The 27837-nt window shown below is 37.5% G+C and overlaps 1 protein-coding gene across 4 annotated transcripts in view; it reads left to right on the forward strand.

Moving 5' to 3' along the window:
- The window catches only part of SLC44A1 (solute carrier family 44 member 1), a 193711-nt gene that overhangs the window by 113514 nt on the left and 52360 nt on the right, over positions 1-27837 (forward strand). For 3 of the 4 annotated variants that reach the window (XM_031014502.3, XM_031014503.3, XM_063696633.1), the window contains 9 exons: positions 403-492; positions 3254-3393; positions 4870-5056; positions 6628-6793; positions 7557-7713; positions 8418-8501; positions 16362-16499; positions 24867-25103; positions 27164-27244. In XM_031014502.3, the coding sequence (XP_030870362.1) occupies positions 403-492; positions 3254-3393; positions 4870-5056; positions 6628-6793; positions 7557-7713; positions 8418-8501; positions 16362-16499; positions 24867-25103; positions 27164-27244 (1280 nt within the window). Of the gene's footprint in view, positions 1-402; positions 493-3253; positions 3394-4869; positions 5057-6627; positions 6794-7556; positions 7714-8417; positions 8502-16361; positions 16500-24866; positions 25104-27163; positions 27455-27837 lie in introns of those variants that run through there. The other variant, XM_055350367.2, reaches the window with a different exon arrangement.

The following is a 27837-nucleotide window of genomic DNA, read 5'->3' on the forward strand; positions in this document are numbered from 1 at the left end:
AACTGATCTCTGTCTGTGTGTAGTAATTTTTCTTGTCACCAACATGACATGTCATTCTCTACACTTTGTGTGCTGGCATGTATGTTTGCATGTCTGATGTCTTCTCCATGGTGAATCCACAACAGTCTTGTGCTGTTTTTGAGTCACCATGTGCATTTGCATGTATTTTTTTCTGTAGTTTATAAACCCACAGTTAGGTGACTTTGGTTTCGAGTGATGCTATTTAAGTGGTACAGGTAGCAGAGTCAAATACGACAGCAGCTAGTTTCCTTCCTTATCTAAATTGTGGTCAATAGCAACAGATTATTTCCCTGGGGAAAAAAGCAACCATTTAAAGTGTTTTTATTTATATTTACCTGCATTTTCAAATAATATTCTATATGTTCTCTATCTTCCCTGCAGTTCTATCCATGATTTTGATGGTGATAATCAGGTATATATCAAGAGTACTTGTGTGGATCTTAACGATTCTGGTCATACTCGGTTCACTTGGTAAGCTATTTATTTCTTTGTTTTCTACCTCAGCCTCTTAACTACTTTGGTAGAAAATAGAAATATAAAGAAGAAAATAAATTATATTTTCACAAGCTATATCTTCAAGGAAGACTGTTAATTTTTGCCTTAAAATTTCTTATAATTATATTTGCCCCTCCCCTCATTTCATCACTGTTGGCATTTGAAGTTGAGACCTTTTTTCTATGCATATGTATATGAACATATACAGTTAAATTTCACCAGCTGAATATGAAACCTTTTAGTAATGGAATTTGTTCTCATTACATTTATCATCTTCACTGGTATGTTTGGTCTTACTGTTCTCATCTGTTCTGTCTTTCTTGAAATTCATTCATTCTTGTTTTCTCTCTTTGCTATATGAACTATGTTTTCTTTGGTTATCTTCACCCTTGTTTTGATGGTATACGTTACGTTTTCACTTCCACAGTTGTTTTCAGAAAATATTCTTTAGACTACTGTGATTATTAAAGTCAGAAATAAGATGATATATGTTGAGTTCTTCCCTGCCTCCCTTAAATTTAACATAAACTTTCCTTCCTTTCATCCCCTACTCTCTTCTGCTCCCTCCCACTTTTCGCCCTTGTTAAATAGTCTGAGCTTTTGTACTCAGGTTATAATTAAAGTTAAAATATTACTTTCACCTGCTGTATCTTTTTAAAACTCTTGTTTATCTTTGCCTTAAAAACTTTTATAATTATATTTACATTTATGTTTTCCTGGACTAGTTTTAGTAGGAACTACTGGTCCTTCTTCCATAAAGTAGTACAGAACTGCTAGTAAGGAAAACTAAATCAGTTATTTGGAAATAAATTTGAAGAAGTCTTCCTGAATGTAAAGGAAAATTACCAAAAAAGTAAACTGTTAAGTTAGAAGATGACAGCAGAAGAATAAACAATGACCTTAGGAGAAAAAAACCAATGGAACAGAAACAATAATCAAATACAGAAATAAAAAATTTCAGAATTGAAAAAGATTCCCCCAAAAGATCATAGGCAAATTTCATTAAGATTCAGAATCAGACAAAACTTTAAAACTCTAGATATGAATAGTGTTATAATGATTAAGTTAGATCACATCTATAAAGGACTTAGCACAGTTCCTAATACAAATTTAAATTTTAATAATAAATACTGTCTACCATGGCTATTGTGAACAGCTTCCTCCTTGACATCATTATTTCAATTTCATTCTATTTTTTTAACTTCAGCTTTTCTCCTATAATTCATTTCTGTATGTAGGAAACATATTTTCTTCCATTTTCTGAATATATTAAACATTTTTCCAGACAATTTTCTTGTGCCTGCAAGACTTCAAAATGGAAACATTCCGTTGCTCTAAAATGTTTTTCACCAATTTCTGGTAGTTTTGATTTGTTTCCTCCTCTTCGACAGATGGAAAATTTGTACTTGGTATTTGCCAACAAATAGGTAATGGAATTTGCCTTTGACCTCATTAACTCTTGAGTGCAGATGTTGATGTACATCGACTTTGCTTCAGTTTTTTATATCCCAGACATTTATCATATCAGCCACACACACACATGTCTCTACTCTGAATCATCCATTTTTTCACTGTGACCTACAAGGCCTTACAGTGTGGTCTGGTCCGCAGCTACCTGTCTGCCCACATCTCTACCACTTTCCGCATTGCTCATTGCAGTAGCCACATTGGTCTTCTTTCTCTCATACTAGGCATGGTTCTACCTCAGTCTCTTTGAACTTTGCCTGGAACACTCTTTCCTTAGATAGTGTCATAGATTGCTCTCTGTCTTTGATTCCGTTGCTCAGATATCATCTTACTAATACCAGTGAGGCCTTGCTTACCCATCTTATATAAAATTGCAAAGCTTTTCCTACCCAGACACTCTATATCCTTCTTACCAGGAGATCATTTTTTCTTTAGACTTAATATACTGTATTTTTCCTTGTTTTCTTATTTTTTTGTTTCCCTATTATTATGTAAGTTCCATGAGCAGCAAGAGTAAGAACTTGGCTTTGTTTACTGTTCTATCTCCAGCTAGAACAATAGGTGCCGTAGCATTCAAAATGTTTGCTGAATGGGTTGAATGTAGGTATATAAGTCAACTCTCATATGTGGAGGTAGGTTTGTCTCCCTCTTCAGTCTGCTTCTTTGAATCTCTCAACCGGTGTTGGAGATTTAAAAATGCTCATCCCTAGCACCCACCACTATCAGAGATTTCCTCTTTGTTCCTCCCTTTGGCGGGAACTGTTCTTTTGCTTTGCATTTATTCATTGTACAAATACTTAATCAACTGCATTACTGTGTCAGTGCAAGTCACAGAGGTATCTGTGATGAGTACAACAGAGAAGATCCTTGCCCTCTTTAAGCTTCATTGATGTTTTCTGTGATGCTTATTTCCTTCCTCCAGCCTCCTCAGCTTAAATGCTGAGGCTCTTTCTTTGTGATCAATTCCTGTCAGGGGTGTATGTTTCTACTGGCTCGCTCTTAGCTTCATAGTCAATAATAAATACATTTGAAGGAAGCTTATTTGATACACTGAAGGGTTTATAAATGCTTAATGTGGAGGATGATAATAGAGCAATGGACACTTTCTTTATGCTGGCAAAAAGTTATAGCTATGTACTTCCCAGCCAAATGGATTGTCACTGCATTAGTCCCATGATGATCTGTAGGAAGGGTCAAGAAAATTGAGAATTTATGTTACACATTTTCTTATCCTAATTATTGCATTAACAATTGGGTCTTTTGTCTCCAGGAGGCACAGGTGTACTATGGTGGCTGTATGCAAAGCAAAGAAGGTCTCCCAAAGAAACGGTTACTCCTGAGCAGCTTCAGATAGCTGAAGACAATCTTCGGGCCCTCCTCATTTATGCCATTTCAGCTACAGTGTTCACAGTGAGTTTAGGCTTTGGCGTGTCTTTCGGTTTTGTGTTTTTGTTTGCAGGAGATCATTAATGGAGCAGAAACTCAAATCTAGCTTTTGCATTCCTAACCCTGATCTCCAGTAGATAATATCTCTGTGCCATAGTGTATGAAACACTAAAAAGTCTCTTGAAGGCTTCCCTCATGGATGAGTGCTATTTGATGAAACATTTTTTCTACCCTGTCTGCTTTTTGAGAGAGGATTTTCACCTAGAATATTTACATTACCATTTGCTTACAAGAACATATTTCTTATTGTCATAAGATAATTACTTTTTAAAAATGGTTCCCTTTACTGTAGAAAAGTATGTTAAAAAATATATCATTCCATTTACTTGTTCGCTAATTATCTTCCCATTTGTCTTTCAAACTTTTCATTAAACTTTATGGCGTTATTTCAAAAATATAGGTGTGGTCAGGTACAGTGGCTTATGCCTATAATGCAAGCACTTTGGGAGACTGAAGTGGGAGAATCACTTGAGCCCATGAGTTCTAGACCAACCTGGGCAAGATAGTGAGACCCTGTCTTCACAAAAAATTAAAATCAGCTGAGCATGGTGGTGTGCACCTGTGGTCCCAGCTACTCGGGAGGCAGAGGTGGGAGGGTCACTTGAGCCATGATTGTGTCACTGCATTACAGCTTAGGCACCTGAGTGAGACCTTGTCTCCAAAATATATATATGTGTTTGTGTGTGTGTGCGTGTGTGTGTGTGTGTGTGTCAGATTTGCTGCTTAGGTATTAAGCAATAAAATTACCAATTAACATGTGGTTAAATAATTTATATGTATACCTTTGGTTCATCATCGTCTTCTCTCTGAAAAAAGAAAAAAAATCAGTCTACTTCTAAGAGCAATCCCAAGCTTTTTATTGAGCATCAGAAACAAAAAATAAAGCCATCATAAAACCATTGGTGCCAAAAGATATTTGTTAGTTATTGTTATACAGATATTACAACAAAATATGAATGAAATCTCACTTTAGGTACAATTTGCCGTGCCAGCTGCTGAAGATGGGATGTGGGGGTGGGAGGAGGCAAAGGGTGAATCTGACACAGATCCCACTTTTAAGGAGCTGTTGGTCTAATAAGGAAGATGCAAATAAAAACCTCATTTTTGTGGTGTATCTGTTTAAATAAACTAAGAGTCTCATCCTGACTGACAGTATGTTTTGATTCATAATGAGTGGCAAAGGGAAAAGGAAAAAAATTCTAGAATGTATTAATAAGTTGAGAAATCCTTTTATGTTTTGCTTTAAAGGACACTTGGTAACCATAATATAAAATTGACAATAAATATTGCAAGAGAGATACTTACTGATAAAGTATTATTGAAATTCAAAGAATGCTACCTCCAGGTTTGGGGCTGAAGGGTTATGTTAGAAATTTCTACTATTTTCGGTTTCTGTTTTCACTACTTATAATAATAACTGAAACCATTCTCTCCGTACAGGTGATCTTATTCCTGATAATGTTGGTTATGCGCAAACGTGTTGCTCTTACCATCGCCTTGTTCCACGTAGCTGGCAAGGTCTTCATTCACTTGCCACTGCTAGTCTTCCAGCCCTTCTGGACTTTCTTTGCTCTTGTCTTGTTTTGGGTGTACTGGATCATGACACTTCTTTTTCTTGGCACTACCGGTAAGAAGATAGGCTTCTTTCTCTTAGTGACAAACGTGATTTGCATTCCAGTATTTTAGAACATCAGAGAGAGGTAATTCTTCAGACATTTGTTGATGAAGGTCCAGTAGCCATCAGAACTTGTAGTGGTTATGGCTCCTCAACAACCTACTTCATATTCGTCTTTTTTTTTTGAGACAGAGTCTTGCTCTGTCACCCAGGCTGGAGTGCAGTGGCGCTCTCTTGGCTCACTGCAACCTCCGCCTCCCGGGTTCAAGTGATTCTTCTGCCTCAGCCTCCTGAGTAGCTGGGACTACAGGCACATGCCACCATGCCCGGCTAATTTTTGTATTTTTAGTAGAGACAGGGTTTCACCATATTGGCCAGGCTGGTCTTGAACTCCTGACCTCATGATCAGGTCAGGAGGCCTGCCTTGGCCTCCCAAAGTGTTGGGATTATAGGCGTGAGCCACCACACCTGGCCTTTTTTTCTTTTTGAGACAGAGTGTCTCTCTGTCACACAAACTGGAGTGCGGTGGTGTGATCTCAGCTCACTGCAACCTCAGCCTCCCAGGTTTAAGCGATAGCCTCAGGTTAAGCTGAGGCTCCTGCCTCAGCCTCCCGAGCAGCTGGCACTACAGGTATGCACCACCATGCCTGGCTAATTTTTGTATCTTTAGTAGAGACAGGGTTTCTCCATGTTGCCCAGGCTGCTCTCCAACTCCTGGCCTCATGTGATCCATCCACCTCGGCCTCCCAAAGTGCTGGGATTACAGGTGTGAGCCAGCGTGCCCAGCCCATATTCATGATTTTTTAGAACATCCTAGCAATGTAAGTCTAGATCAGGGAAGGCCTGAAATTGCACTCTAATTTTGAAACGATCATGAATTTGAAGTAAGTTCCAATACTGACTCAGACATTTAGATTCATTCTAAGATGAACCAGTGAATGCAGTGTCACTCAGGAGTTACCTCAAATCCCAGGTATAGCCAAGGATCTACTTACTTCCTTGGGATTTTCTGGTTTCGAAATGATCTGACCCTCGCTAGAGCTCCAAGTGATGATATAGTTCATAGTTAGACACTCAGACTTTCTTACAGCCGTACTGAATATCAAAGGTTAAGCTTAAATGGAACTAATTGTAAAGAGTATCATAAGGATAGTAAATTTTTATATAACTATGTAACTTGTCTGTCCATTCAGCACACACACTTAGCAACTGAATATAATAATAATTTCTGTACTTTGCTAAGAAATCTGTAATGATTGGATAAATAATAGGTCTTGAAAAAAACTGAAGTGTTTGAAAATTCATGCTTAAACTAAATAATTGATAATATAAGAAGAATTTTATTAAATAGAACAACTTTTAAAAGCTTTATATGATGCCTTTGAGGACATCAAAATGCTTAATAGTACAATTCTTAATTTCACAACTTTTCAAGTGATAGTTATTTCTGTCCCTTTATGAAATACCACACGGATCAGAAGGTTTGTGGCTTGGGGTAGGGACCTATTGCCTTCTACTTAACTGCCGTATTTCTGGATTTGTACTTTATGTGCTTCTTCTTTCCTTCCTTGATATTTTCCTAGGCAGTCCTGTTCAGAATGAGCAAGGCTTTGTGGAGTTCAAAATTTCTGGGCCTCTGCAGTACATGTGGTGGTACCATGTGGTGGGCCTGATTTGGATCAGTGAATTTATTCTAGCATGTCAGCAGATGACAGTGGCAGGAGCTGTGGTAACATACTATTTTACCAGGTAAGAATTTGTTGTTATTAGAAAACTCAAGTTCATCTAAGGGATGGTGTCCGCAGGTTGGAGGGGAAGGGAATCAGACTGGGGCTGGCAGGAGTTTCATTTCTTTAACAAAAGAATTAGAAATGAATATGACAGAGTGTTATATATAGTTGATAATTCTGGGAGGTGGTCAAATGAGAGATTGTTGTTTTATTCTTTATACTTTTCTGCAGTTGTCTCATAAAATTTATTGCGATGTCACAAATTGTATTTAGCAGAAGAATAAATCTTATAGTGGTGCCATATGTACTTTTGCTTTATATAAAAGTCCATCAAAGGACAACAAGTCTTTTTAGTTTGTTTAGACCGGAACAAGTGTGAGTTCCCTTTGCTAACTTTAGAGCCAAATATGAAAGCTTTAGGTCTCATAATTTTCTATTATAATTAGATGCCAAGTCTAAATTTAACATCTTTTTAAATTCTGTTTTCTGATAACCCCATAAGTATTCACTAATAAAAGCTTTCAGAGCACAGTTTTATTTAACTTGAAGTATTAGAGCATCAGAACCCCACGAAACTACCATAGAGCAATGACGTTAATTTTATATAGCATGTCTGTAGCATTTGTAATAGTTATGTATCACTTGGCCATTTTGTCATAAAGCTAAAATAAGAATGATGAGCTGATTTTTTTTTTTCACTGCATTGGACTCTAAACCATACCTGTGTTTCCATCCCGATCTAGGCTTTGTTTTAATTGTCTTTTTGGTCATTTTTTAAATAGGGATAAAAGGAATTTGCCATTTACACCTATTTTGGCATCAGTAAATCGCCTTATTCGTTACCACCTAGGTACGGTGGCAAAAGGATCTTTCATTATCACATTAGTCAAAATTCCGCGAATGATCCTTATGTATATTCACAGTCAGCTCAAAGGAAAGGTAAGGGGAAAATGCATTTCTGTACTTTCTGTGGGCACATTCCAGACCTCAGTTCTGCATGTAGTAAAGCACCCAATAATGTTAAATACAAAGTTGTGTTTTCTTCAAAGTCTTTACAAGGCAAAGTCCAGCCCTTCTCCCTTGTCTCCCACTCGTGCACTCCATATGCTCTGGCAAAATTCATCCAATCACTAGTAACTAAAAGTATCCTGTGCTGCTCTTCCTCTCTGTTGACTCACATACCTTCCTCCTTAGAACTTCTTCCCTATCCTTGACTGTGGGAATAACATGCATTTCAACATAGTTTAGCTCAAATTCTACCCCTTTGTAGAAACCTTTCCTGATTCCTCCCATCTCCCAAACAATGCTGTCTCTTTGTTCTCCACTCTCATAACACTTAGTATCTATACTATATTCTGATTCTAACCTTTTTCGTGTTTGTTATTTTTTTCTCCTACTAGATTGTAAGTTCCTTGCAGGTGTTATAAACTTCACTGTATATGCAGTAGAGACTAAATAAATATTTAATTGAACTTATTAAAAATAATTCTGTCATTATGTTTTAAGGAGGAAGTGGACAAGTATGGAGGCTTTGAAGCATAAATTGTGATTTTTAAATTTTTATTTATTTTTCTAACGTTTGAAGTCTTCTATGTGACAGTTTCTTTGTTTTTTTTTATTATTTCCATTTTTCCCCCATCCAGGAAAATGCTTGTGCACGATGTGTGCTGAAATCTTGCATTTGTTGCCTTTGGTGTCTTGAAAAGTGCCTAAATTATTTAAATCAGGTAAAATATTTTAAAAATAAATCTAATATTTACTTTCAAAGATAGGTTCATTGTTTCTTCTCCCAAGATAAACTTAATTGAAAGATGTTATGTTTTTCTTGTGGTATTGTACATTGTACCTTGATAAAGTATGTCTATTTCAATCATATTCTTATTTTTTAAATTAATGTATATGCTTACCAAGGCTCATTATTATTTTAATTTTTTCCAACTTTTAGGTTTAGGGAGCACATGTACAGATTTGTTACATATGTTATTATTTCTATTTTAATAAATAGATAAAACATCACTCTGGTTCGTCTTTCAGGAAAAACATTTATCTCTCATCCCTTAATTCACATTCCTTCATTTTTTAAGTTTTCCCTAAGAATCTGACTACTGTGGCTATGATTACCCTTTCATTTTTAAAAATGTTGTTTGAAAACTTCAGTGTAAAGCTGTTGTGACACTTTATCCCTCTTTGCAACTAGCTGCTATCATTCGAACTAGTGTGCTCTCTATGCTGATACTTTTTTTTTTTTTTGACCCAACTGCTAAACACTATGATATTGGCCTGGGAAATATTATCAAAGGAAGTACTACTTATAAGGTTGAATGGAAGAATTGATATTTATAGGATAAAAGGGCCTAGGGGAATGGGTTAGTCCTCTATCTTTCTATATCTGAGGATCTAGGAGTCTCTGTGGGGCACTCCTTCCTTCTTTTCTTTATTTTTTTAAGTTACTTTTCCATTCCCTAAAAATCAATTCTAATGTATTAATGCCCTCATCTAATAGGCCAGAGATAAAATTGACTTTCTCACCATTTACTGCTAAGTGATTGAAGAGTAGCATTGCACTTTCCATTCACTCCAAGATAGTCACAGGTTGATAGTTCTATGCCCATGGTGTTGAGCATGCCCGGACTTTGCTTTATTGGGTTCTATGGTTAATAGGAGAAAGTAGGTATGATGTTTCATTAGCAAAATACATTCTTATAGGTCATAATATTCCCTATGGATGTACAAGTGTTTGGAAGCTCATTCTTAAAATAATTAGTAAGGCCATAACAACCTGAAAAATTGTGTTCTTTAAAATTGGTTTGAGGCCAAGTCATCTTTATCAGAAAGGTGATGGATACACTAAAGATGATCATAATTGCATTTTTATACCCATCACTAAATAGTTTATCCTCGGAGAGATGTGCTAAGCCCAGATCTCTAGTTTCAATCCTACTGCCGTACCCCCCAGGCACCTTTTGCTTTTGCAGTTTTCCAAATGTGCCTGGAATCTGACTAGTTCCTACTGAATCTTAATGATTCTGCCTGAGCGTCACCTCCAAGAAGCCATCCCTCTTCACCCCAGCCCCTCTGCTGAGCTTCTAACTCAGCAGAGTTAGAAGCTGAGGTCATACCTTAGTATTCAAATACTAACAACACTATATCGAAGTTATCTGTTAACTTTACCTTTAAACTTCTAGCTCCTTTAAAGTAAAGATCTTCTTTTTCTTGGTCTCCTCAGAAGCTAGCACAGTGCCCAGTATACAATGGGTGGTCTTTAAGTGTTTTCTGAATGAACTGTTAATTATATTAGTGAATATTTAGACTCAAAAAGACTAACAGGGTGATACAAAACTATAAAAATCCTGAAAAGGAGATGTGCAGTTATACTGAAGGAAGAAAACAAGTCATATGATATCAAGATAGTCGATAAAAGGTTAACAAATGGAAGGTTTTCAGCATATCCCAAGCTAAACATTAGTCAGTGATTTAGTACCAACAACCCTGAGATGTTGGTCTTTTTTTTTTTTTTTACAGGTTTTGTCCATTTTGGATCAGCATTTCGTAGGCATGATGTTTGAAGTTTTAAGTGGAACATTAAAATAGTAGTAAATCAAACATGTGAGGAAAGGCTTAGGGAGAGTTATTCTGAACTCATACTTTGTAGTTCTATTTGGGAATACAAAGTGCTACAATGTGGGGACTGATCACCTGCAGAGCTTCATGTCTCCTGGGCTCATAGGAGATGCCACATTTGAAATGTGGTCAACACAACTCTGTAAGGCTAGCATTATTTTCTCATCTGTTTCATAGATGAGAAAATTGAGACTGGCATCTTGTGGCAAATCACGAGACCTAAAGGTGGAAGAAGTTTTCAAATCATTTTGCCTCGCTCTTTCCAGTATATCACACTGCTGCCATTATATCACACTCATATACATATAAATATATATACATTTCTGAGTGGTGTAAGCAAACAAAAATATGGTTTATTATAGAAAATATGCAGACATCTTAAATTGTAACGATTCATTCTGTAAACTAAGACAATGATTTTTTTAAAGGAAATCTATTGAGGTCAGGCACGGTGGCTCACGCCTGTAATCCCAACACTTTTGGAGGCCGAGGCAGGTGGATCATTTGAGGTCAGGAGTTTGAGACCATCCTGGCCAACATGGTGAAACCCCATCTCTACTAAAAATACAAAAATTAGCTAGGTGTGCTGGCTCGTGCCTGTAGTCCCAGCTACTCCGGAGGCTGAGGCAGGAGAATCGCTTGAACCTGGGAGGCGGAGGTTGTAGTGAGCCGAGATTGAGCCATTGCATTCCAGCCTGGGCAACAGAGTGAGACTCTGTCAAGAAAAAAGAAAGAAAGAAAGCCTGTTGAAATTAAGATTTGCAACACACTTGTAATTTTTATGACCTTGAAAAAGTATAAGAATTTAGAACAAAATTAGATAAAGCCTACAGTATGGGTTTGACTTTGTGCCCTGTCTTAATCTGTTCAGGCTTTTATAACAAAATACCATACACTAGGTGGCTTCTAAACAACAGAAATTTATTTTTCATAGTTACGTAGTTGATGAGAACTATTCCCATAGTTCTAGAGGCTGGGAAATCCAAGATCAAGGCACCAGCAAATTCAGTGGTTTGTGCGGGCCTGTTTCCTGGTTCAGAGATGGTGCTTTCTTGCTGTGACTTCACATGGTGGAAGAGACAAAACAGCTCTTTGGGGTATTTTTTTAAATAAGGGCACTAATCCATTCATGAGAGTAGAGCCCTCATGACCTAATCACCTCCTGAAGACCCTACCTACTAATACCATTACCTTGCTGACTATGTTTCAACGTACAAACTTCGAGAAGACACAAACATTCAGGCCATAGCATTCCCCTTCTCCCCTTTGCCTCAAATAAGAAAGGAATAATTGTAATTACCCTTTCATTTATTTAATTTATACGAATCCACACAGAACTGCACATACCCTATATTCCCTTAGCATTGTTGTCTAGCTTGCCTCTATTAAGTGAGTCATTATGTGAATATTTTAAACTTTAAGAGAATTTCTGGGTCCTTCACTAGAGAAAGGAAAGAAGATGTGAAAATGAAGAAGTTGTATTCTGGGACAGATGGCCACACAGGCCTGTTCCATGCATGGTGACCCTCTGCCCTAACATATTTTCTTTCACATGATCAGTACTTTTTAACTATATCCCATCACACAAAAGTACAGCCAGGGATTGCGTAGGCTAACAGGCATCCTTTAAAAAGATTCCTGGATGGTGGTCATCCTTCACCTTGCTCCTGGGGGTTGAATATTCTCAAGCTTGTGTCCTGCCCAAGCAAATGTTGAACGTGGGCTAAATGTTAATCAGTGATGTCTGTCTGTGGGCAGTTTAACTCCAGATAAGGAAGGCTGTCTGAGAAGGTGGGTGGACTCTAAAAATCTCAACCAAGAAGTCTGAAGAAAGCTCAGAGAATAGTTATCAGAAAAAGCCACAAAGGACTCCGAAATTCTTAAGAACTTAAGCAAGAATTCTTTTAGACTAGGAAGTATAGAAAAGGAGGGAATTTTCATTTGCCTGCTGTGATCTGCAGCACATTTTTCTTCCTGAAGAGATCATCTTGACCTTTGTGTATCCAGTTCATCTTCCTGCCTTGGGAGTGAGTGAAAGAGCTTGCAAAATATCCACCTACTTTTTTTCAGTTGGGTTGAATACAAAGGAATTGCATAGATCTATAGAAATATTGCCTTTTAAAAGGCTAAATTTCTGGACATTTGACCCTCACAGAAATTTCTCAGAGGGGTGGAGAAAAGAAATTATTGCTGCTTATCTACAAACAAATAGATTTCTGCCCTAAAAGCAGATGGAATGGGGCAGGGTGGGGTGATAAGAAAGAAGCAAAAGAGGAATAATAATAATTCTCAAATGAAATGAAGCTTCTAAAAACTAATGAGGGAAACAAAAAAGCTTTTATAGTTTAGTTTGGAAGTGTTGGGCATTCTCCTCATGTAAGCTGGTCTGATGATAACAGAGGAGAGAGAATGGAGACGTGTGGGTCCTTTCTTGCTTCCGTCTCAAGGAAATTCATGGTAAACTGGAAAGGGCAGAACACTGTAGTTAAGAGTGGGTTGTTCCCATTGAGGGTGGGAGTGAACATAAGCTAGTACCTAGTTGATTTAAATGGGTTGTCCAATTTCCTTGATTCTAGACATTATGAAGCTATTTAGCATCAGGATGCATCTCATAATCAATATGTGTATTTAATATGGTAGGATATTTTCTCCTGAAAACTTGTTATGAATAACTGGCTTATTAGTCTCTTGATTATATCTTAGAATGTGGGAAATAAGGTATTTCTCCTCAAAGGAGTTATATCCCAGATCACTGAAGACCTTTGTCAATTAAATTGTTGAACTGAAGAATTACAGTGAAAGATGCTGAAAGATTGGAAGTTGTGGAGGAAGTTACTAAAACTTGAAATGAGCAAATGTGGTTTGTATTTCCAGTAAGAGGGTGGGTTCCACATACAGTAGATGAGTGAGTAGATGAGGTTGATATTAATCCTTGGCAGTACTCTAGAACAGGAGGTCAGCAAGCTTTCTCTGTGAGGGACCAGAGAGTAAATATTTTTGGCTTTGTGGGCCACACAGGATCTTTCACGACTGCACAGTTCCATCACTGTAGCATGAAAGCAGCCATAGACAATATGTAAACAATGAGCACAGTTGTGTGCCAGTAAAACTTTATTTACAAAAGTAATTGGCAGGCCGGGTGCGGTGGCTCACGCCTGTAATCCCAGCACTTTGGGAGGCCAAGGAGGGCGGATCACGAGGCCAGGAGATCAAGACCACCCTGGCTAACACGGTGAAACCCCGTCTCTACTAAAAATACAAAAAATTAGCCAGGCGCCTGTAGTCCCAGCTACTTGGGAGGCTGAGGCAGGAGAATGGCCTGAACCCAGGAGGCAGAGCTTGCAGTGAGCTGAGATCGTGCCTCTGCACTTCAGCCTGGGCGACAGAGTGAGACTCCATCTCAAAAAAAAAAAAAAAAAAAGTAATTGGCAGGCCAGATATGGCCTGCAGGTGGTAGGTTGACCACCCCTGCTATAGAATAAATTGTTAACTGGGTGTTTTTGTGAGTACTTAGGGAACTGGTGTGAACTGGGAACCAATCTGTGTTCTTTCAGAATAGAACTGGCTGGGGCAGTTCTTCTTCATCGTTTTTCAGCAAGGTTAATGTTACACAAGATCAAAAGTATAGTTTATTTTTACTTCATTGAGGCACTTGGCAGAGTATTTCAAAAGAAGCTTTTGTAGAAGATGGAAAAAAACACTTGGACCACTGCAGTTAGGTAGTTAACTGTGTGGTGCCTGCTATCTTTTATCTGATAAGAAGCACTGACAGATGACAATATAAGGGAGCAAGAAGCAGGTGGATGCTAACAGAAACACTTAGTATGATTTCTTTAAGATGTTCTGTATTTTAGTTTTTGAGATAAAAAGACTTGCAAACATAATATAGTAATAATATTCTGATGATAATAAACTTCCCCATTTGTATGATGGAATTCTATATATCAAAATCATACTGTATTTCTGTTTTGTTTTTCTTTTTTTGGAGATGGAGTCTCACTCTGTGGCCCAGGCTGGAGTGCAGTGGCGCGATCTCAGCTCACTGCAACCTCCACCTCCCTGGTTCAAGCAATTCTCCTGCCTCAGCCTCCGAGTAGCTGGGATTACAGGCGCATGCCAGGACGCCCGGCTAATTTTTTTGTATTTTTAGTAGAGACGGAGTTTCACCATGTTGGCCACACTGGTCTCGAACTCCTGACCTCAGGCAATCCACTTGCCTCGACCTCCCAAAGTGCTGGGATTACAAGCATGAGCCACCACACCCGTCTTCATACTGTGTTTCTTAAAGAGCACCATAATTTATTTCCTATTGCCCCATTACTGAAAAAAGCTTAAGAACCACAGGTAGTGACCTGCTCAGTACAATACTCTCTTTGGCTCTGAAATGTTCAGCATTTTTAATCAGTGAATTTAATCATATAATGGCAAGTTAAATTTTTGGTAATTCAAACCTCATCTTCATTACAGACTCCTAATAACTAACAAGCTTATAACTAGAATATTCGTAAATTGTAGACTATCTCTCCTGGGCTCAGTGGTTAAAGCTTTATAGACAACACAGTATAAAGTAAGCCCTTTATCTCCAACAGTTTCCCAGCAATCTCAACATTTGGGACCTAGAAACAATTTAAGTCAGCACTAAACCCAAATTCCTCAGGACCAAAAGTTTTAGTCACAAAGTTCATATACTTTTCCTTCCTAAGACTCAAACATATTTGATGTTATAATACTTTTTCACATTTCCCAGAAAACATCAATGCTGTTCTAGAATGTAACATAAAAAAGAATGGAAAAAAAAATCAGTCTATGACTAGTAGGTCAAAGAGCACATGGGGCAGCAGAAGCAGGTATAATTGAATGAAAACGTGTCAGCTAGAACTCAGTATTTTAAGGAACAGAAGGCTCAGCTCAATCTGACCTGAACAAGGGAGAGGGAGGGGAATGTGCAGCAGGGAAGAGCTGGGATTCTTAGCAATTTATTAGCTTCTATAACTGAAAAGTTCAGAAATCTGGCAAGTTCCCAATGTCCCAACTGTCACCAGGTTGAAGTACCTGGTTCTCCCTGCTCTGACTTCATGGTGTTGGCCTCACCCTCAGTTTTACACTGTGACCTTCAGCAGCTCTTCTCATTATGTTAGCGAAACAGCTATAGCCATTCAAACCCTCACACCTTCAAGAGAACCTATGGAAGAGAAAGAAAGCCTTTTTTTCCCAGAAGCCCCAGGGAACATCACTTTTGCTTTCATTGGCTCTGATTGGTTTATTCACCAATTCTGAACCAATCATTGTGGCCAGTAGGTATAGTATGCTAATTGGCTTATGTCAATCAAGACCCATCCCCAGAGCTGGAGGTAGTGACAGTCTCACTGGGACTGAGACAGGGAATGGGGTAAGACTGTTTTCTCAAAAAAGATTTAGGGTTCTGCTCCCAGGAAAAGGAGGGGTATAAAATGCCAGCCATCAAAGAGCTATGTACTACAAGAGCTGTGAGAAGTGAGAGGATAGAAGAAAGCCACCAAGGAGGAGATAGTGGATAGTCCAGATAAAACACCACAGCAATCTGATGCTCACACCTGCCTCTTCAGCTTTTAAAGCATCACCTAAATGATTACAGTGCACTGCTGATGTTCACAGTCACAACCCTGAGACATCTAGGAAAGATTAAATTATGTTTGATTTACTAAAACAGGGAAGAAGTTAATGGGTGTTAGAAAGGTTTGTGTATGTTTTAATAAATAACGATGTTTTTAAAGGACCAAAACTAAGCCAAATGGAAAGTTATTTTTACCATATGAGGCTTTAAATCTTATATTTTCTTGTACTCAGTCTCGATCTGTACCTCATTAAAGGGTGCCATGTGTTTGACTGAAATATTTTTAAAGGCTATGTTTTAGCTATGCTCAGTTTATATCTTAACAAAGGAAGTTTCGATTGTTGATGAAAATGTTGTTTTTGCTTTTGTCCAGAATGCATACACAGCCACAGCTATCAACAGCACCAACTTCTGCACCTCAGCAAAGGATGCCTTTGTCATTCTGGTGGAGAATGCTTTGCGAGTGGCTACCATCAACACAGTAGGAGATTTTATGTTATTCCTTGGCAAGGTAAGACCAAGTATTTTTTCTGCAACATACAGTAAAATTTTGCATATATTTATTTGCTCTTTTATTTTAAAAATATCCAGGCCACCAAAAAACTAAAAGTAATATATAGCAAGTACTTAGAAAGCCCTTACTGTGTGTCCAGCATTGTGATAAGTACTTGACATATATTGTGCTCATTTAATCCTCACAATAAATTTTTAAGGTAAGTTCCATTATTATCCTCATTTTACAGAGAGGGAAACTGAGGCATGGAAAGGCTAAGTCATGTGCCTATGTTTCTCTTTCTGTGTTGTTTTTTGTTGTTGTTGTTTGTTTGTTTGTTTTTGAAACGGAGTTTCGCTCTTGTCGCCCAGGCTGGAATACAATGGTGCTGTCTCAGCTCACTGCAACCTCCGCCTCCTGGGTTCAAGCAATTCTCCTGCTTCAGCCTCCCGAGTAGCTGGGATTACAGGCGTGCCACCACGCCCGGCTAATTTTTGTATTATTAGTAGAGACAGGGTTTCCCCGTGTCAGCCAGGCTGGTCTCTAACTCCTGAGCTCAGGTGATCCAACCGCCTTGGCCTCCCAAAGTGCTGGGATTACAGGAATGAGCCACTGCACCCGGCCCTCTTTACGTGTTTTGAACTATAAAGAATTAGGAAATAGTCTTCCTCCAGGTTAGTGGTACTGCAACTGGAGCCTGACTGCCTGGATTTCAGTTCTGACTCTATCACTGATAGTTGTGTGACCTGGGCAGGTTAGATAAGGGAATCACTCTGTGCCTCAGTTTGCTCATCTGTAAAATTGGAATATAATAGTGCCAAACTCCTAGGGTCATGAGATTAATGCATTGTTAATACATGTAGGGTATCTAGGAGAGTGCTTGACACATTTTAAGTTCTCAGTGAATGTTAGTTGTCATCATTATTATTACAGTATTATGTATAAGCCCCTTCAAAATAGAGCTGTTAGAGAACGAGACTTATACTTTCCTTAGAAGTGTCGAACAAGAGGCATTTTATTCTATACTATTAAAATACTGCAAAATATTCAATAACATAATTAGATTTCATTGTATCTGAGTATTAAACCATAAAATACTCAGAAAATTTTTTAAACTGAGGAAAGAAAAAGGCTTATACTACCATCACTATAACTAAATAACTTATTTCTATATAATTTCCCATTTTTTTTATCGGCTTGTATTTCTATAGTATAACAATCATAGCATACGTACCTGTTTGTCCCGCCCATTTCTCTTTACGTTACATCATATACATTTTCCATCTTGTTTTGATAATCTTCACAATTATTCATTATTACCATGTTAAATATCCATCAAATACTATTTGTAAACATTCTCTTACTATTGAACCCTTAGGTTGCTCTAGCCAACTGTATTTTTTAAGTGCTTTTGTAAAGAAAATATGTTTGGCATGGAGAAGTATATATAGCATTGTGTGTGATGAAGTGGGTCGGTTCTCTACAGCTGATTCAGAATTCACCATCTTTATTTTTATTTTTGTTTACGTATTTATAATTTATCCCTACAGCTAAGAAAGATATGAAGCAACTTAGAATAAAAGTATATATATGTATACACACACACACACACACACACACTACATACACCGCTTTTTTTTTTTTCCAGATGGAGTTTCACTCTTATTGACCAGGCTGGAGTGCAATGGCACAATTTCGGCTCACCGCAACCTCCACGTCCTGGGTTCAAGCGATTCTCCTGCCTTAGCCTCCCAAGTAGCTGGGACTACAGGCATGCACCGCCATGCCCATCTAATTTTTGTATTTTTTAGTAGAGACAGGGTTTCTCCATGTTGGTCAGGCTGGTCTCAAACTCCCGACCTCAGGTGATCTGCCCATCTCGGCCTCCCAAAGTGCTGGGATTACAGGCATGAGCCACTGCCCACAGCGTTTTTTACAAAGGGAAATAAGAAGCCATTTAGAGGAATAAGGGAGATACTAAAAGTGGCAATATTTGATGACGATGATTTTAGTAAACTCTGATTAAGATACTTTGGGTACCAGGCACTGAGTGAAGGGCTTTTGTTAAGTGTTACATTTGGTCCTCCCCTGTAAGGTGAGCTACTAGTATTATCTTTGGTTTTCTCTACTCTAAAATAAAGTTTAGAGAAAAATTAAATTGGCCAAATTTAGAGAACTAGAATGTGGCCGTTCAAACTCAGGTCTGTCTGACTTCTAAGTTATTAATCACTGTGTGCTATAATTGCCTCAGCTGACACTAAATTTGTCCTTGGGCCTTTTTAAAATTTTTTTTAAAAGCCTTTTGACTCAGTAATTCTGAGTCAATGATAAGCCACTCTTGGTAGTAGTAACTGCAACAAATACAGCATTATTTATATAGTGACCAATTGTAAACAATCTGATGCCTAACAATAGAGAAATGGTTGGGAATAATAGTCAATAGACTGTTATTCACCTACTAAGCCATGTTTTTTATTAAGAGTTTACAATATGAAGAAATGCATATAATGTAATAAATGAAAAAGCTGAGTAAAACTACTGGGCTTTAGTAGTGTTTAAAAATGTTTATAAGAAAAAGAATGGAAATGAATATCTGAAGATGTTAACAATGATTGCTTTTGGATATTGAAAATATAGATAATTCTAAACCCCTACCCCACTTTATTGTAGTAAGATAGTGTTCTCTATATTGAGTATGCATTTTTTTTTAATGAAAAATAAAAAGATGAGTTGGGCGCGGTGGCTCATGCCTATAATCCCACCACTTTGGGAGGCCAAGGCGGGCAGATCACCTGAGGTCAGGAGTTCAAGACCAGCCTGGCCAACAATGTGGTGAAACCTCATCTCTACTAAAAAATACAAAAAAAAAAAATTAGCCGGGCGTGGTGGCGAGCGGCTGTAGTCCCAGCTACTTGGGAGGCTGAGGCGGAGAATCGCTTGAACCCAGGAGGCAGAGGTTGCAGTGAGCCGAGATTGCACCACTGCACTCCAGCCTAGGCGACAGAGCAAGACTCTGTCTAAAAAAAAAAAAGAGAGAGAGAAGAATATAAAGATGATAAAACACAATGTTCTAAAATTGGCTTTTTTTAGCAGCCTAGTGACCTGTTAAAACTTTTTATCATATCTTTTTATTCATATCTTTATAGAGTGTCTACTAGTAATGTGGTAAGGACTGTTACAGGTCCTGGTTATATACTGATCAATACATAGAATTTAAAATCTAGTAGAGGGCCGGGTGGCTCACGCCCATAATCCCAACACTTTGGGAGGCTAAGGTGGGTGGATCACTTGAGGTCAGGAGTTCGAGACCAGCCTGGCCAACATGGGGAAACCCCGTCTCCACTAAAAATACAAAAATTAGCCAGGCGTATAGTGGTACATGCCTGTAATCCCAGCTACTCGGAAGCTGAGGCATGAGAAGTGGTTGAATCTGGGAGGTGGAGGTTGCAATGAGCTGAGATAGCGCCACTGCACTGCAGCCCGGACGACAAAGCGGGACTCTGTCTCAAAAACAAAAACAAAAGAAACCTAGTAGAGAAGACAGTTTTGTATCCCTCTTTTCACTTGGTGTTACATTATGAGCATTTCTTGTTTTCTTAAAACTTTTCTAACTATGGTTATACAACTGTTGTGTCATTTATTTAATCAATCCTCAGGTTTTCTGTTTTTTACAGTTGAGCTGTGCTCAATTTTTACTAACCTAAAGTTTGTATTTGTGTGTAAATCTTGCCCACATCAATCTTTATTTCCTGAGGCCAGAATCCTAGAATTAGAATTAATTAGGGTTCTTGGTGTGCATTGCCAGATTGCTTTCCAGAAAGATATATTTTTAATAATGTAATATTTATAATATTTCAAATGACTTTAAAAACCATAAAAGATAAATACATTTTTTTAATTGAGAAATTCAGAAAAGAGAAAAATAAGAGGAAGAGAAATCTTCTGGGTTTCTAACATTTTAATATAAATGTTCTTTAGTTTTTCTTTCCTAAAAATATAGTTCTGGTCATAGAATACAGTAAATCTTTTGAAAAGAGTTTTTCATTACAATTCAATGGCTGCTAGCATGCAGAATTTGTTTCTAATCAGGTAGTTCAACTAATAGATCATAATAAACATTATAAAACATGATGCCAGAAATGAATTGTTCATATACATATCAACTTGAATGAATCTTGAGGGAATTATGCTGAGCGAAAAAATCTAATCCCAGAAGATTAATTCCATTTATATAATAGAAATGACAACAGGGCTGGGCTCTGTGGCTCATGCCTGTAATCCCAACACTTTGGGAGGCCAAGGAGGGTGGATCGCTTGAGCCCAGGAGTCCAAGACCAGCTTGAACAACATGGTGAAACCCCATCTCTACAAAAAAACACAAAAATTTTCCTGGCATGGTGGGGTGCGCCTATATTCCCAGCTACTCGGGAGGCTGAGGTGGGAGAATCGCTTCAGCCCAGAGGCAGAGGCTGCAGTGAGCCGTGATCACACTGCTGCATTCCAGTCTAGGTGACAGAGCAAGACTCTTTCTCAAAAAGAAAAAAAGTAAAATGACAAGAGTATGGAAATGGAGAATGGATTTGTGGTTAGAGATCGGGTTGAGGAGGAGGGGAAATAGCTATAAAATAACAAAGTGAAGGGTTCCAGTGATGATGGATATATTCTGCATCTTCACAGTATCAATGTCAATATCATGGTTGTGATATCAGTATGCTATAGTTTTACAAGATGTTATCATTGAAGGAAGTTGGGTAAAGGGTACGTGGAACCATTCTACTATTTCTTACAACTGCATGTGAATTCACAATTACCTCTAAATTTTAAATTCAATTTTAAAACTCTGAATTTAAAAATAAAAAAAAGACATCATTATGGGTTCCATTTCTATGGTACTCTAATAGTTTTTGTGGAATGTGAATTAGATTTGTAAGGGACCTTAGCTCTTCTAGTTTAGTGACTTGTAACATATGGTCACTGGCCAATAGGGTCCTAAAGGTAAGAATAGAGGTTTATAATCCAGTTTAAATATTTTTAGGTATTGATATTTGTCCTAATAAAGCTATCCCAAAACCCCTCAATCTCAAATTCCTTTGCTTCTGTGTGAAATTACTTTACTTCCATTTGGTAATATCTTTTCTCACACTAATTATATCTTCTAGTTGACAATTTATTTGACTTGGGTTAATAAAAATTGAGAATATGAATTATTACTTATAAATGCTATTTTATTTGTAAATAATATCTTTCAAAATGTAGGTTCTCTAGAGAAAGAGCATCATAAATGTTGCACTTATGATGGCAAGAAAAGAAAGGAAGGGAGAGAGGGAGAAACATTGCCAGGCATTGCATTAAATACTTTTAGAATGCTTATTTTAACAATCGTGGGATGTATGTATTATTATGTCTCTTTTAAAGATGGAAAAACAGGCTCAGAATGGTTAAGTGAACTTGCTTAGAGTTACAAAGCTAAGTACTAATTCCTTAATTCAAATCTACATCTTTCTGACTCCAAAACTAGTATCCTTTCCTTCCTGCTTCCCACATCCTAACTAAAGCATGAATCTCTTCTACTGCATTCCAATAATTTATCCTCTAGAACAGGAACGTCTGTTTTTTTTTCTTTTTTTTGAGACGGAATCTTGTTTTGTGCCCAGGCTGGTCTTGAAGTCCTGGGCTCAAGCAGTCCTCCTGCCTCAGCCTCCTGAGTAGCTGGGACTGTAGGTGTGAGCTGCCATGCCCAGCTAGGGATCTCTTAACTTCTAAAGTCGTGCGCCCTATTAAGAAAAAAGTTTGATCACAGTTGTTCAATATATTTACATTTATTTATCAAATATTTATCAAATGTAAATATTTATATATATATAGCTGTTACTAATATATGCCTTATAAAGCATACGAAAGAAGACATTTTAAATGTATGAGAAATATAATAGAAGTCCCAGGTGATCCTGTTAAATACTCCCTAGGACGTGGGGATCTCCATCCATGTGGATCTCCATCCACCATGGAGATCACTGATATAGACCAGTACTTCTTGAGACATAGTCTTTATCAGCACCCGGGATACTTTTTAAATGCAAACTACGGAGCTTTATCATGGATCCAACCAACCAGACTCTGGGATTAGGGCCCAGGAATCTGCATTCTTAGCCTTTCTACAGTTTGAGAACCATTAATGTATCTGTTTGAATAAGTGCATAACACTCTTTCATTATATTTGGGAATAACTACTACATTTTTTTGGCTAAACATCACTAATTGTTGAAGTTACCTCCTGCATGAGAATATCTAACCTTCCATCTCACCAGCTTTTTGTCTCAACGTCTAGTTTGTTTGAGCCATACCTTTTTTCTATAACTAACTTTACATTTCAAAGGGGTTTAACTTTTAATGGCATGGTGAGAGCATGAAGAACCTCAGCCCTCCAAGAGGGTGAATGTGCAAGATTTGGAGAGTATAGGAAATAACTCACTCTAAAATTGAAACCAGGAGAGTGGAAGAAAATGGAAGTAATGACCGGGCGCGGTGACTCACGCCTGTAATCCCAGCACTTTGGGAGGCCCTGGCGGGCAGATCACCTGAGGTCAGGAGATCGAGACCAGCCTGGCCAACATGGTGAAACCCTGTCTCTACTAAAAAATACAAAAAAAAAAAAAATTAGCCAGGTGTGGTGACGAGCACCTGTAGTCCCAGCTACTTGGGAGGCTGAGGCGAAGAATTGCTTGAACCCAGGAGGTGGAGGTTGCAGTGAGCCAAGATCATGCCACTGCACTCCAGCCTGGGCAACAGAGCAAGACTCTGTCTCAAAAAAAAAAAGAAGAAAAATAAAAGAAAATAGAAGTAATTAACCATCTATGGAAATAACCCCAGAAAATGCGAAAGAAAGGAAAATGGAAGTAATTAACCATCTATGGAAATAACCCCAGAAAATAAGTCACTATAAGAGAAGATTCATAAGTGTGTTTCTACAAAAATGGTGGGGAGTCTTCCAAAGCTTGGGCAGACCCAGATTTGCTCCCTAGAAGCATCTGAGAGAGGGATCAATTTATAGCTTAACCAATGTATCATCTAATGCATTTTAACTCCGAGTTAAGATAATGGTGAATGAGAAATGCCTTGATGTTGATAAATATTGGAGAAAATGCCAAAGAAGAATTCATGGTCTGCCTATTATTCTTAATGCTAGACAAGAAGAGGCTGCCATGATTCTAGGGGTCTCTTTTTTCCCTTTACTTAAAGCCTTATACAAGACAAAATAAAGGGCTGGGAAAGAGTGTGTCTAGAATTCAGTAGAATCCATTACTGCTGTGGATCAATATCCAAATATTTCTGAGTTTTTATCTGAAAAGAGCACTGGAGTTGACATCATAAGACCATTATTTGAGTAGGATCTGTTCTTTTTTTCTACTTTTATGACCTTGACCTTGGATCTACTCTTTTTTTTCTACTCAGGTCGGCTGGCGTCTGTAAGTGTGTTTCCAAGGCTATAAAATGGGATGATAATATTTGCCATAAACGATTCATAGGGTTATTGAAAAGCTGGAATAAAATGTATTTTAAAAACCACAAAAAATTTAAAATGCTGCATGTGAAATGATGAAGCATCAGAGTGGGTGGTTCTTGACAATAACTAAATTGGCTATTTCTTTTATTCTTTTAGCATGGATGTTTTTGGCAACCTCTTTCTTCACAGAGAGTCCAAATATACACTTCATGGCAAATTATATTTACCACATATTCTGTGTGAAATAAAATACGAAACACAGAAAAAGTTCTAAGACTATACATGTTTGTTGCAGCATTATTTATATCTGAAAACAATATAAATCTCTAACAGTAAGAGAATGGTTACATGTATTTTAAATCACTCATAAAATGAAATTATGTAGCTGAGTAAATATGAAGCATTTATAATGATACTTCTATGTGTATTAATGAAAAGCTTATAGTGATTTGTTTATATAATACTATTTCATATATGTGAAAATGCTTAGAAAAAAATACATACCATTACACTGAAATATCACTTTTTTTCTGAGTGCTAAGAGTGTGTAAATTTTTTCTAAAATATGCATACATTTATCTTAAAAATTGCCACAGATTCTAAATAGATTAAGTTTTAGGGTTCAGCATAGCATTTGGAAAACTTAATTATGTTTAAACCAGAATCATTTAAAGTATGATTTTAAAATTTATATTATATGATAAGCATGTATAACTCTGGGTGTATATGAGAATATGTGGATTATATTTCCTCATTTGGGATGGAATGGCCTCATGCAACCATCATTTATAAATAGTAGAATTTTAAGTCTGCAAATGGTGAAAAAAGAGTGGCTTACTTCAGTAGAATATTAAATATGATCTTTGTTCTCTCTGCTTCAGGTGCTGATAGTCTGCAGCACAGGTTTAGCTGGGATTATGCTGCTCAACTACCAGCAGGACTACACAGTATGGGTGCTGCCTCTGATCATCGTCTGCCTCTTTGCTTTCCTAGTCGCTCATTGCTTCCTGTCTATTTATGAAATGGTAGTGGATGTATTATTCTTGTGTTTTGCCATTGATACAAAATACAATGATGGGAGCCCTGGCAGAGAATTCTATATGGATAAAGTGCTGATGGTAAGTACTTCAAATGCCCTTTCCTATTTTAGGGATAAAAATACCAATAAAAATATTTTGTAAAACATTCTCTATATTTAATTCACACTATATGCAACTGAGTAATTTAGAATTAACCCCGTAGCACTGACTCATAAATGAGGTTAATCTAGGGTAAGTCAGGGAGGAAGGCTTCTTGGCATGGACAAGATCATTTCAGATCCACCTAGCTAGAGCAGTACTCGTTAATAGTCCTAAGTTCACCCTATTCTTGCTGCCCCTCTCTCTGCAGTTAGATAGATTTGAATTGACTTTTTAAACTAGCTTCTAGCCTTTTCCTGAAATGGGGCTCAAAGACAAAATATCCTGTTTCCCAGGTCCTAGTGCCTACCTGTCTTTCTCTATCCACCACTGCCCCAAACATTACTGCTGTCAACCCTGGTTAAAACTCATCTTAAATATGGTAGGCCAAATTGAAAGCATTTTGTGATGAATACCAATAACAGACCCATGACTGGTAGAGTGTATAGTTATTTATTAGTCAAGATCTGAACCTTTACACAGATATTATATGCAGATTTTTCATATTAGACCCTCAATTAAATTTCTTTAAAAATTTGAAAACCTTATTAAATGGTTTAAGTACTGTTATAATCAGTGTTAAATGTTACCAAAGTAAAGATGCTTTCTAAATAATAGTAGTTTGCTATTAAGCTGTGAAATATTTCTATCTCAAAATGGGTAATATTGAATACTAAGCATTATACATTGAAATAACAAGTCATTTTCCAGGAGCATATTTTATCCAGTTAAATCTAAAATAAGTGTATTAATAAATAAGCTAGATTTTTTTTTTCTTTTTGAGATGGAGTCTTGCTTTGTTACCCAGACTGCAGTGCAGTGGCATGGTCTTGGCTCTGCAACCTCTACCTCCCAGGTTGAAGCAGTTCTCCCTCAGCCTCCCAAATAGCTGGGATTACATGCGTGTGCCACCACTCCTGGCTAATTTTTGTATTTTTAGTAGAGATGGGGTTTTACCATGTTGGCCAGGCTGGTCTTGAACTCCTGTCCTCAGGTGATCTGCCTGCCTCGGCCTTCCAAAATGCTGGGATTACAGGTGTGAGCCTCCATGCCCAGCCTAGATTTTTTTTTTTCTTTTCAATAGCAAGAATTCCAAATGATTTAGCTGACCTGTTTGGCACTGATTTTCTCTTTTTCTGGCAACATCAGCTAAATTGTGGACATTTTCTTAATGTCTAAACTAATTCTAACTGGTTATTTTCTTAATGGAATTTGATCATGATTATTGCATCTCTTTTGTGATTAAAGCATTTAGAAGAGTGTTACTGTTTTTTAAGTCACTGATCAAAAGCAGAGTAAAAAATAACTGTTTTCCACCCTTCAGTTTTCTCTGTAGGAATGGTGAGGATATTTAATGAAGAAGTGCCCCGTAAACGTTGACAGAATAGAAATGTTCCCTTTGGGCACATTCCCATTTCGACTACTACTAACCATAGGTTCTGGTTGATACACCCTGTCTTCCTGCTTCATGAAGTAATGTCATGGTCAGATTGACACTTTTTTTAAAAAAGAGTAGTTTGTTTATGGTTTGGTTAAGAAAAAAAGCATTATGTGCTTAGCAGTATCAATGTGTTCTTTTACCTTCTATGGTTATTTAAAAGTGGAGGCTTATGGAGTAACGTGTTCTTTTGTTTCGTTTAACCTTGATATAGAAAAAAAAAACAACAACAAATAAAATGATATTCTGAGTATGAGAAAATAGCCTCTTAAAAATGTTAGGTATTTTCTCTTCCAGGTAGAACTAACATTATCTCTTGGAGCCTTAGTAAGATTGTCACAATGAATGGATGGAAAGAAGATTTTTTTAATCAGCGAATTGCAGAGTCCATTTCTACAAATTTAGCAACTCTCATGTGTGATATTAAACATTATTTATTGCTATGTTTTTAAGCCATCCATTTACCAAGATTGAGTCAAAAATGTAAATGTTCTTTAGAATTCATCTACTAACAAATCTGAAAGGACCCAAGAATTTATTCAATATGGTCCATATTTTGCAGGAGTTTGTGGAAAACAGTAGGAAAGCAATGAAAGAAGCTGGTAAGGGAGGCGTCGCTGATGCCAGAGAGCTAAAGCCGATGGTAGGTGGAGATGAGGAGGTGGCCGCCCTCCAAGAATTTCACTTTCACTTCTTCTCTCTCTCTGTCTTCACTGACTGCACTTCTTCAGGAGAAGCTTTTGTTATCTGTATCACGCAGGACATGCTGCTCTTTCTGTTTGTGTGCTTACCCATCACTTGGATGGCAGAATTCTTGTCACAACTGAGACCACCTTCTATAAAAGTAAGCTGAAAGGAACAGCATCCTCGTCAGTGCTCGGCGGGGGCGGGTGGGGGATGATGGTTTTTTCCCTAAGGTAAAACTGCTGTTGCTCTTGTTTCCTTTTTAACTGTCAGTGTTTGGCTTTCATCAGACTGAACATTTTGGTTTACACTTGAACTGACGGTTTGATTTTTATCATTTTGGAAGGTGATCATAGCAATTCCTTTCAACTTGCTAAAATTCATACTCCCCCTTTTAAACGTATGGTTCTGCTTACATTGCTGTCCTTTTCCCTTGGCTGACTTTTTCTTCTGTTGCCTAGGTTGTACTTTCTTTGTTTCTTAAGCTATTTTTCAGTAGCAAACAAGGCTGTTTTCATCAATACCCACATTCCCACTCAGTAAGACAATCTA

The sequence above is a fragment of the Gorilla gorilla genome, chromosome 13, assembly GCF_029281585.2.
Source record: "Gorilla gorilla gorilla isolate KB3781 chromosome 13, NHGRI_mGorGor1-v2.1_pri, whole genome shotgun sequence".
Classification (NCBI taxonomy): Eukaryota; Metazoa; Chordata; class Mammalia; order Primates; family Hominidae; genus Gorilla; species Gorilla gorilla.